General features: G+C 36.1%; 1 protein-coding gene across 3 annotated transcripts in view; it reads right to left on the bottom strand.

Annotated features, from left to right (window-relative positions):
- LOC126187475 (protein slit) overlaps positions 1–12,704 on the bottom strand; it is a 793,364-nt gene that overhangs the window by 38,699 nt on the left and 741,961 nt on the right. For 2 of the 3 annotated variants that reach the window (XM_049928576.1, XM_049928578.1), the window contains exons 12-14: positions 12,409–12,480; positions 6,234–6,397; positions 3,203–3,353 (exon numbers count right to left, since the gene is read on the bottom strand). In XM_049928576.1, the coding sequence (XP_049784533.1) occupies positions 3,203–3,353; positions 6,234–6,397; positions 12,409–12,480 (387 nt within the window). The remainder of the gene's footprint in view (positions 1–3,202; positions 3,354–6,233; positions 6,398–12,408; positions 12,481–12,704) is intronic. The other variant, XM_049928577.1, reaches the window with a different exon arrangement.

Here is a 12,704-nt window from a genome sequence, read left to right as displayed (position 1 = left end):
TATCATGCACAGGTACTGTCAACTCTTGGGTATTACTGTCAGAATATCAGTGTGATTGACGGAAAATGGAGAACTGATTAGCTGGAAGTGTAGCTTCTGGTTTTTCAAACTATACTAGCAGTGAACAGACATAAGTAACTGATATATCTTTTCCATCAACAGATAAAGATACATCAATAGCAAAGAGCATGGATGCAATATGTGTAGTGGCTCCACAACAACAGGCAGTAACTGCTAGCCACCCAAGCTGGTCCGTGGGGAATTGTGAAGATGGCAGTATAACTAGCCGAAGAACAGGTGGAAGTCAATTCTCTCTGGGCAGTCACCTGAAGCAAACAATCACCAGCTACGCTATGCCACCATCTCGTCACTGGCACTGCTGCTGCACCTTGTTTACAACTGTGCTCCACTCCTCTGGACTCTGCCAGATTTGCCATCTTGCCCTGCTGTACTGTCATAGCCGCCTTTGACTCAGAAGATGATTTTCCCCACTAAACTGTAAATGTCTTGATAAATCAAATGATAGTACACCTTTGTTGTATAAGCGTTGCTTGCATGCTGTTATTCAATAATCTGTTCACTCAAAAAATACTCACAAGTAACATATGTATTTTTTGCTTTCTTTTCTGCCTTCATAAATTTTTGAAGGTTCACAAATTCTTTGCCAATTTTTTATTCAATTATGCTCTGTCTCATAAATAAGAGTAACATACTCCTGGAATTCTTTGTTTCATCTTTTGTCTAACTCACCAAGAAAATGCTTACAGTTTTTATTAGTTCATGAATCAGTACTCCATTACTTATTCATTGCACCATTCAAGTCTTAAAGTATTTTAAACTCCAATTATGTTTTTGGAATATGCTTCTTTCTACATTTGTTGAACTTAGGATTTTGTGACATTGTTTGTTTAACCTGAGATGTGCTTTTTTTCCTTGTAACATGATTTCTTTCTTTTACACATGATGGACATGACAATCATTACACACAATAGTTTCTATGCAACATTATCCACAGCCACAGACTTGATAGACTCAGAGTAATAACCTGAAGTTTTTTGCACCACTAGTCTATTACAGTTTCTGAAGTATCAAAAGACTGCCTTCAAACAAGAGCATAGACACAACTGCATCATGCAGTAATAGTTGGAGAGGTATTTATTTTGACTTGTATGAACAGTGCCTCTATTAACAGAGTCTTGTAAAATAAAACTCTGTGCATTCTACAACTGTATCTAAAAACTTTTCTTAGAGACAAAAATTGCAAAAGTATTTTAGATTGCCTGGAGAAAATATAAATGTTCTTCATGATATTGCTGAGCCAATAATGCTGCAAAGAAAAATAGTTGTATGTTGAAAATAAATAGAGGAGAAGAAGTACTAAAGAAATCTCATATTGTTTCTATTTATTAAGTATGAAGAATATTTGTCATTTGTAGTATAAGTAGCTCTTGGAAGATAGCTTATGCAGACTAGATGTAATGTCCCAGGAGAAAATTTATCAAACCTGTTGTGATAATGTTTCTGTGACTTGAGGCTAAAAATTATAACAAAATAATTTTGTTTACTTAATTTATCCCTTCTTGCAATCTTTTAAGGGAACCAAGAGCTCTAGTCTGAATAATGTACATAATGGTTGTTACTGTCATTGTTTTATGAAATGTTGAGGGTATTTCTGTTCAGATTTGATCTATTTGGATTTTTTTTTGTTCCAAATAATAGCTGCTGTCTCTACATTCTGGTGTTTTAAAAGATATAATTTTCTAAACTGCAGAAATGTGATACTTGCTCTGTTAAATTTACATCAATTATTATTTTGCTTGTAATGGATATTTTGCATCTGAATGGTATTAGTTTTTTTATAGTTGTTGACAGTTTCAAAATGTTTTTATTTGTGATTATCTTTACACAATAGCCATGGTTCTACAGCAGATTTCATGTTTTGTCAGGCATTATTTGGTAATCTCCACATTAACACAAAGCTGAGATCTTGAATTTGAAAGATTTATCATGAGAGCATTATTTGACAGCCACTAAAACTGTCAGATGGGAGATATTAAAATGTTGAAAAGAAAATGAAACTTCCTGAAATTCATGACATTTTAGCCCCTAACAGAATTCATGTAAGCTCTACATTAGGTACAGAATTGACCACAGTCTTGGATTGTATTTATCACAACTTATTTGGACAGCAACAATCTGCAGCAGCAGGCCGCATTTCAAATGTGTAGCCAACATAGCCTATGACAACAATTTGCAACTCTAGCTAAAAATGTGACACCAAATTGTTATATAAATGAATCTATCATAGTGATGTGAGTTATGTATATTACTGTAAACTTTATGTAATGGTGACAGATATGAGAGGCATTCAATAAATAACGCAACACCTTTTTTTACCATGGCCTATCTCAGTTGTAAAAAAGCATAATTTGTTGTAGGACATCATGGAATATTCGCAATTCAGCCCCAATAGTTATTTACAGTTTCATGAAATTCTGACTGGTGTCGGTCCTATACACAGTCTTCAAAATGTGTCTGCAATGGAGTTGTATTCCAAACAGAGAGCTGTCACTGAGTTTTTTTGGCAGAAAACCAGAGCATAACTGCTTACAGAAGGTCTACAGAGACCTGGGCAGTGAACAAAAGCATATGGGTTGTTGGGCGAGGCTTCTGTCCCCATTGCAACAAGGTCGCACAAACATGTCCAGTCTACCATTTGCTGCCCAGTCACACACAGCTCACAATTAAACATCTTGCTGCACAATTAGATGTCTCTGTTGGTAGTGCAGACACTCTCATCAATGAGCAAGATGTTGGCTCTGACTTTGACCAGCGGAGTGGTACTTGTTGGCATACAGGCCCACCCACTAAGATTACATAAGGCTGTCACACTGAACAGAGATTAGGCTTTATAGGGAGAAGAGTAGAGAATAATATGGTTATTGAAATCCAACATAAAACTGCCTTCTTTCAGTGAAAAAAAATGTGTTGCATTACTTACTGAACACCCCTCATATTAACTATACTTATACTTTTGCGCACATAGTAGGGACATACAGTATTTAAGATTTTATTTTCCAATACAAGAATATTTGTGAATTATATGTTTGAGTTCAACTAAAAATAGTGTAACAAAGGTCCTTTTCTTTGTTAGAAATAACCTACTTTAATGTAATACAACATCTTGAAACAATTTACTCACAGTTCTGTGGTGTACATTGGAATGTCTTTAGGAATTTCTGAGAGACCTCTTCCTGAGCAGTCAACAAGGGTCCCATCGCAAGAACACCCAGCAGGGCATTCAGTGTCAATGAGACATTCACCTGCTAACCGTGTCCGGTATTCTTCTACACCTGACAGCAGAATCATTGATATATTACTAGCAATTTTTATTTTCAACAAGTTGTAAAAATTATAAGTGCATATTCAACTGGCAATTTATGTCAATTCAGTACTTCATTAACTATGATTATATTTTTTAGAATGATTATTTTGTTTTGTAAATCAAAGTTACACTTATTTACTGGAGGAAAACATAGAAGAAAAACTGGCACAGAAGAAAAACTGGTACACTTGGATATGAAGACAGGAAATGATGTGCCAGTGAGAAGTAGTGATATGATCCAAAAATAGCAGAAACAGGATTTACTCTCTGTCAGCTGAAATTGTTTTGAAAGCAGTGTTGCCATACATATAATTAATTCTCAGTGTGTGGTAAATGAAAATTCTTTCATTGAATTTCAGGATCAAACTAATCAAAAAAGACAAAGTCGGACTGAAATGCAAGGATGCATATTAAATATGTTGGCTAGTGAAGCATTTCTTTTAGTGTTGGAGTAAATTATATTATGTATTCTATAACACTGCAATTTCCAAAATAACTCTATTAATTGGCTCTTTTAGATGAATGACCATGAGAGCCCATTACCAAAAAAGGCAGTGATTTTTACAACTGAGTTATTATTCGGACACAATCTCTCTTACTTACCTACCGAAACAAAACTGAAGTATAACACACATTAGTTGCAACATACACCATGCTCTTAGTCACCTAAAATTAAATATAAGGTTAGAGCCAAGCACCCCACAACATGTACGGTTATTAGGTAAGGTTTGGGAATGGTTTTACATGCAGTTGTAAAGTGAAGTTCAAGTTAAATACAATGCAACAGTGTTTATTTACATGTAATCTGTGATAGATGATGAGCAATGAATACTATTTTTCCCCATTATTTGGAAACGAGCACACCAGAGACTTTCTCTCCACAGGGAGAATTATTTGTTATTGATAATACAAACAGTAATTATAAGAAAGTTTGTAACTGATTCTAAACTTTTTAAAGTTTACAGTTACAAAAAATCACTGTACAAGAGAGTGACAATATATATCTGATCCTATACATTTACTGAGGTAAGTGGTGAAGTTATGATGTCATGGTCTTTGTTATAACAATTTTTATTTAAAATAATTACAAGTCCATTAGTGCCATGATTTATAACTCTTAACAATGAATAGCCATTATAAAAGTTATGTACATATTTTTTATGATTATTGTCTCTGGAAATCGTGAAAGTGGTTAAAATTGTGAAGAGACAAGAAGGTTGGACAACACTTCCCATGAAGAGGCACAGTATCCAGTACATTTACCCAGGACCTCTACTGAAACAAATCAGTCAGGCCATTTCCTCTTCCATGCATTTTAGCAACATATCTCACACAAAGGTCTTTAATACTTCATAAATTACTCCAACAAGGCTATGAATTTCTCAAATGAAGCCCTGAAATTAGACTTTCTCTCCATGATATCCTTCGCACACCACCACCTGTTAACCTCCACAACATCCTTGTCAAATTGCCCTGACCATTCTCCATATGACAAGATTCCTACCTTTATAATCATTCCACAATAAAACCAGGCCAATACCCCAACCCACTGCCACTGCCATTTTCACTGGCAGAGCAACATGTGAATTTACTCATCATATATACCATTTGACACGCACTCACTGCAAGGCTCTCTGTATAGGGATGACCACCACCAAATGGGCAGAACACATAAATGGAAACAGAATCATTGCTTACTTTGGGGACATCCTGTGCCCAGTCGCTACACAGAACAGTGTGAGCGTAGGGACCTTAGATATGCTATATCATATAATCCATTCTCTCTTCAACACACAATTTCACCTTCAATATGATGGTTGTAAGTACTTTCTCTTTTCCCTTTTGAACTCTCTCCCTTTCCCCCTATCTTTCTATTCCTTAATTGCACTATTCTTTTCACTTTTTATTTTCTTCTCCTTTTCTACACAAATGATCTTGTATTCCTACTCTGCGCCTTTGATCACCTATAAATAGAAGGTAGCACAGTGCTTAGGGATATATTATCTTTGACCTCCTCTCTCTGGTATCTTTTCTGCATCTTCACCTCCCTTTTTCTTCAAAACAGATAGACCCCTTTTAACCTAGCATCTGGGAGACCTGCCACCCTGACACACTGCCCTTTTCCAACCTCCACCATCCAGACACTATTTTTCTCCTGGAGAAGGAATGCACAGTACTGAGAAATATGAGGACTGTTTTCTATTTTAAATGTTTCCATCCTGGTACTGAGAGCTGGGCCTCCAGAAGGTATGTAATGACCAGCCTTCTGTCTCTTTATGATTTTAACTGTTTATTATATGTGCTAATCACCATAAAATATTACCTACAGAAGCTTTATTGCATTAATACAATTATTTCTTCTATATTAAATTACATACCACTGTTAGTGATATATTAATTAGAAAGATATTAAGGTAATTGTGAGAAATGGATTTTGTGTCTAGAGTGCTGCATATTCAGAATAATTGTACTAATTGTCATTAGAAAACAGTGGCATGTGCTGTAAAAAGTAAGTTAATTTTAAGCTGACAATAAGTGAAAATGAATAACAATTTTACTCACTATGTTGAATCAAAATTTGAAAATCTCATTGCTGGAAATTATTGATTTTCTTTCATTTTCATCTGCTAATAAGATGTATTTACATTTCCCTCAAAAGTTCCAGTAACTACACTAACATATTATCCGAGGATTAATTAGAACAGAAGCAAACCATTTTACATTAGAATGTGTGATATGAAAGGTATGAGAGAGAGAGAGATCAGGAGGAAAGGATTGTTATATGGTAGTGAGCATGTAATCAAAGGGAAAGGACCCGTACAAAGCAGTGAGGTGTCTGCTCGCTTACCCTTACATTTGAACTTCTCATCTCTGAGAGATTCAATGCGTCTCCTCTGCATGCGCTTTGGAGAATCACAGCGGGCTCCAGATGTTTCAATGGGGTTACGGTGCAGGTACTCAGCCAGCCATCGCAGGTTGCAGTCGCATATAAATGGATTCCGAGCCAAGTGCCTACAGAAAGCGTAATGCATTACAAAGTGATATGAACAGTATCTTTGTCACATATCTCAGGTCAGATTAAATTGAAAAACATTCCATGAAAGTGATGATTAATATCAATAGTCTATAGTGGACCTATGCATGGAGCACCACAAAAACACATAACAGGAAACAGCATTTACACTAGTGTTTGAGTTCTTATGCTGTTTCTGGCAAAAGTATGTACACTCACACAAACAACCACACAGACACCCAAATGTGCACTCCCATGGCCACAGTGAGATTCTACGAATTTCTATTATTGTTGTGTAATTAATATCAAACAAATCTTAAAAAACTGTTACTCAGTGATACATTCAGTATAGAAATCTCACTCTTTCATTGCACTAGGCCTACATCTAAATTTTCTGTGTTTTTTGTTTGTTTGTTTGTTCTGTGATAAAAATGTTATAAAGATAGCAACAGATACATGACCAAGAATTGGGACTAAACTGATGTAAAAAATTAGAGGTTCATTAACCAGTAACCATCAATAATCTGAGTTTACATCCTCTGTAGGAGTCGTTCTTTTATAGTAGGAGAAACATTTTTGAATATTCCCTCATCTATAAATAAACATATGAAGTAATTTTTGGGTCAAGTACTCATACAAAAAAATTTAAGAAAGTCAATAATAATATTTATCTCTCTGGTCTCTTTGAGTACACATACTGTACTTAAGAGATACATTACAGATCTGACAGTATAATTGAAAAATGAAACAATGTACTTCTATAAACAATTTGTCTAGAACTTATTACATTGTCTAGAACTGCACTATATATACTGGCTTCCTGCAGCTTCCTAATGTCTGATTTTACTTAAAAATTAATTTGACGGAGTTTTGACAAGTCTAATATCTGTAATATTATTATTCATCATGAAAGCAAATTACACTTCTCAGTATGCCAAAATAGGTGTGTTTTAACTCTTGTATACACTTGTAACAGTTCAAATGAAAAAAAGTGTGCTGATCATCAGAAAGTACACTTACGTTATGGATGTTAAGTGAGGCTTCCTACAGAAGCTGAATGCAGTTACCTTAACTGTTGGAATAGTGTCTAGTTAGTACCAGTGATTCACTGAAACTTCTGAAGTTTACACTCTTACATTCCACGATGCCATATGTGGAAATATTTTGGATTGGCTCAATTCAGGCAGAAAAAATTTTTTAGCCCAAATGCTAGCAATCTGGACCATATAAGTTATTAACTCCCTGAAGCTTACATGGGTCTCTGTTTACTAGGTTGTGAACTCAACATCTACTTCTACATCCATGCTCTGCAAAATACTGTGAAGTGCATGGCAGAGAGTGCTTTCCATTGTACTAGTTACTGGGAGTCTTTCCTGTTCCATACATGTATGGAATGAAGGAAGAATGGTTGCTTGAATACCTCCACGCATTCTGTAATCAGTCGAATCTTGTCTTTGTAATCCCCACATCTACATCTACATCCATGCTCCATAGGCTACCATATGGCACATGGTGGAGGGTGCCTTGTACCATACTAGTCATTTGCTTTCCTGTTCCTCAGGAATGGAGTGAGGGAAAAACAGCTGTCTGTGCACCTCTATATGAGTCCTAATTTCTCTTATCTTACATACATGGTCCTTATACAAAATGTACATTGACAGAAACAGAACTGTCATGCAGTCAGCTTCAAATGCCAGTTCTCTGATCTTTTCCAATAGTGTTTCAAGAAAAATCTCCATAACAACTGCATGTTGATTGAACCTACCAGTAACAAAGCCAACAAATCGCCACTGAATTGCTTTGATGTCTTCCTTTAATCTGATCCTGTGGGAATCCCAAACACCCGAGCAGTGCTCAGGAATGGGTCTGCACTACCAATGCTGTATTCGAACATTATGTGATTGTTCTTCCTACTCATCTGCATCAACTTACATTTTTATGCATCTAGGGCAACTTGCTATACATCGCACCATCTACAAATTTTGTCTACGTCAAATTATATCCTCCTACAGTCACTTAATAATGACACCTTCCCATACACCAGAGTACTGTGAGCCAACAGCCACAGATTGCTTCTTACTCTGCCGTTCAGATCATTTATGTATATAGAAAATAAGAGCAGTCCTGACACACTTCCCTGGGCACTCCCAACTATACCCGTCTCTGATGAAAATTCACCATTAAGGACAACATACTGGGTTCTATTACTTAAGAAGTCTTTGAGCCATCCACATATTTGAGAACCTATTCTGTCTGCACATACCTTCATTAACAATCTGCTCTGGGGCACTGTGTAAAATGCTTTTCTGAAACCTAAGAGTACGAAAAATCTGCCTGTTGCCATCCATCCATGGTTTGCAGGAAATCGTGTAAGAAAAGGTCTAGCTGAGTTTTGCTTGAGCAATGCTTCCTAAATCCATGCTGATTTGTGGACAGAAGCTTTTCTGTCTTGAGGAATTTTGTTACATCCAAACTGAGAATACACTCAAGAACTCTCCCGCAAACTGATGTTAAAGATATTGGTCCATAATTTTGGAGGTCTGTTCTTTTACCCTCCTATATACAGGAGTCATCTGCATTTATTTCCAGTCATTTGGGACTCGGCACTGGATGAGAGATTCATGACAAATGCAAGCTCAGTAAGCAGGCAATCCCACAGTATTCTCTATAAAACCGAAGTGTGTTTACACTCTGACCTGGCAGCTTATTTGTTTTCAGCTCTTTCAGTTGCATCTGTACATTACAGGTGCCTCTAGTATGTCCTTCATATGGGAATCTGTGCGATGGTCTAATGATGGTGTGTTTGTATGATCCCCCCGTGGGAATGATTTCTTAAAAATGAAATTTTAAACTTCAGCTTTCCTTTTGCTGTCTTCTATTGTCATCCGAGGCTAGTCAACGAATGACTCGACAGAGTCCTTTGATAAATGATACTGCTGTATCCAGTTGCTAGTGTGCGAGAGTGTGAGTTGGCCACGTGTGGTATTACTTCGCACATCTCTCTCTCTCTCTTCTCTCTCAAGTGTAACCATCTCTGTCTCCTCAGCATTTTACGATTTTCATTATTAAACCACAGTGAGTCTTTACTGGCTGTAATCCACTAATTTCTCTAGAGCACAATTTGCAATCAGTTTAAACTTTGCCCATAATTCTGCTATGTCCATCACACAGGAACCTAATGATGTCTGCTCATTGTCTACATGGAATAGTAACAACTGATTATCTGCTCTTTTTTTAGCAAAAATACTCTCCTAGCCTTCTTGATGAATTTATTAACTTTAGGAACCATCGTCACCATGGTGACATGATAACTAAGCACTGTGTCTATACTGATGCCATCAATAAGGTCAGGCCTGTCTGAATCTACAAGGTCTAAAATATTCCCATTGCATGTGGGCTGTTGAACTAGCTGCTCAAAACTGTTTTCAGAAAGTGTGTTCAAAATTACTTCACATGGCTTTCAAGATGAAAAGTCAGAATTTGGTTTCACATGTTTTATGCCTTTGGAATCTATGCTGGTTGCCACTGGGAAGGTCATTGTGTTTGAGATACCTCATTACAATTGAGTAATGTACAGCAGTCAGTCACTAATAATATGTTTATTGCAGATCTAGCTGGATTTCAACCACTGTGTGGTAACATGCAAGGCATGTCATCATTATCACTTGCATATACAAATAGCCCCTGCTGCATCTTATTGCCTGATGATAGCCACACTGTGGTTGGAAACCTAATTAGATATACAATAAACAGATTATTACCAACTGATTGCTGTACATTTCTCAGTTTTAATAAACACAAGTCACTGAGCACACCAGTTCCATTAGGAATCAAATCTGGTACTTCATTATTTTTGAGCTCAGAATATGTTCTAAGGTTCTATAACAAATAAATGTCAAGGGTATTGGATGGTAGTATTATGGGTCACTTCTGCTTTCCTTCTAGTAGACAGGTGTGACCTGTGCTTTCTTCCAGCTACTGGGCATGGTATTTTGTTAAAGGGATCTACAGTATATTATCGTTAAAAGAAGTGAGATCTCCGTTGTAAAGTCAGTATAGAATCTGATAGTGATTCTGTCGGGCCCTGGAGCCGTGTTCAGGTTTGCTTTTTCTGCTTATTCTGCTATTCTCAATTTCAGTTTCTGCCTTGTCCATGAGTGTTTGGACACTAACTTCCATATAATTAACAGACTTTACATATTACCAGAATTTCTTTGGGTTTTTTGAGAGAACATTTGAAAACATTCTGTTATGGTAGTTGCATGGCTGCCAACTGTTACAGATTGTCTGTAATTGTTACAGATTTATCACTTTAAGTGTAGAGTTACAGCCAATTACTAGAAATTATGGAAATAGACATTTCAAAATTTGAGGTCTTTAAAAAAGATTCTGTTTACATCTTCCTGAGTATACAGTGAATCTGTCCTAAATGATTTCGTCATCACAGCTCTCTAAGATAGGTTATGCTGAGAGACAATGAAAAGTATTCCTCCTTTGGTGTCAGCTTCAAAGATAGGAGTATAACTACTTTTCAAATCAAGTGATGTCACAAGGTTCAAGGCATTCACCTTTAAGCTGTTGGAAATTTCTAACCAAGTGACGTCACAAGATGTTCAGTTCATCTAATTATCCAGAACTAATAATACACACCACATTGATGCTGCTATTATAGTAATGACTGTTAGACCTAGAAAAAGTAATTTTTTTAATCAGTTGTAAAGTTGACTGAGCTATTTCCTAACATCCTGAGTGTATGAAAAACACTTTAGAATTGAAGTTTTCAAGATACCGTTTTTTTTTGTTTTTTTTTGTGTGGGGGGGGGGGGGGGAAGAGAGAGAGAGAGAGAGAGAGAGAGAGAGAGAGAGAGAGAGAGAGAGAGAGAGAGAGGAGACAGTTGATATTGCTTGGTGCGATATAACTATTCGATACATGAGGCTTTAAAAATTATCCATTATTGAGAACTTGCTTTACTGCTTGTTCCTCCCTTTAATGATGCCTATGAAAGAGCTTTTAGCATTGCTAGGACAAACATTAATGACTTTGGGCCTAGTATGAATATGGCAACCTTGAGTGCTTTGATAATTAATAAAATGAACTGTTTGTCCTCAGAAAGAGCAAGTTACCAAAATAATTGCACAAAGGATTAGATTCTGGTGGCAGAGAGTGCAATAAGATTATCTCTCAAGAGAATAATATCTTCTGTTGCCACTGAAAATCTAGATTCTGTATTATACAAGGTCTTCATCATAATTTTTAAAATTTTTCTGGGTTTCACACAATGTCTTCTTGACAATAAAAGAATTTCATCCAACCTCTCTCTTTTGTTAGCCCTATGCTTTGTTTTACACTTATTAAACACCTTATCACTTACGATGTTTGTGGTTGATGCAAATACATTGTTTGAAAGGAGTAGCAGTAACTATTCAGTTGACAATAGATAGGAATATTATTTTCAGTTTGGGATCAATCACTCTCAAACATGTACAATACTCAGTAACACACAGTTTACATGTGCTTAACATTTTAATAGCATACTTATCCACAGGTGAACTTCTTACCCAGATCTGAGAACAACAGTGAAAAATACTGTAATAAAAAGCCAGAGTGAATGGCACTTAGAATTCATACTTCATAATGTTTTGTGGGACTTCTGTAAAACTACTTGGCTGCAGCAACTGCTTTTCAGTCCTTGAATCTAGATATTCAGGTAATTTACAGAAAGAGTGGCTAATGGGTCTTTTTAAATTCATCGTCATGGGGAATCTTAGGCGCATTCAGCTGTGCTTCATTAGTATAGTGTTATTTGACAATCCATTTAGCTATTTTATTGACTATATTTAATTCATATAATTGATTTATAAATTACACAATTTCATTTTCAGGTGTGCTTGTGGCAACTCAGTCAAATCACTGAGACACATAAAGTGATACCAAGTGTAACATCGTACCCAATATGAAGGCCAAACATACAGCATGTTAATGCATATATTGTAAGAAAACATTACTTACAGTGTTTGAATGCTCTTTAATGAGTCAAAAGTTCCATTGGCCAATGACTGGATGTTGTTGTCATACAGAGACCTGCAACAATAAACAGAATGCAATTATGATGTGATAACAATTTACATTCCCGGTAAATTAGTTAACAAAATTATTAAATGATTAATGGAAAATCTCATATAGAGATGTGAAACAAATATTAACAAAGAGATAGAGGGGCTGGCCAGTACTTACCTCAGCTCAGTACAGCCGATAGATACACACAAAACAAAACCGAAAATTTATGTTCCTAGCTTTCGGAACAA

This window comes from Schistocerca cancellata, chromosome 5 (assembly GCF_023864275.1).
Source record: "Schistocerca cancellata isolate TAMUIC-IGC-003103 chromosome 5, iqSchCanc2.1, whole genome shotgun sequence".
In the NCBI taxonomy this organism is placed as follows: domain Eukaryota; kingdom Metazoa; phylum Arthropoda; class Insecta; order Orthoptera; family Acrididae; genus Schistocerca; species Schistocerca cancellata.
Note: the sequence above shows the minus strand (reverse complement) of the source record. Positions and strands in the feature narration are given on the sequence as shown.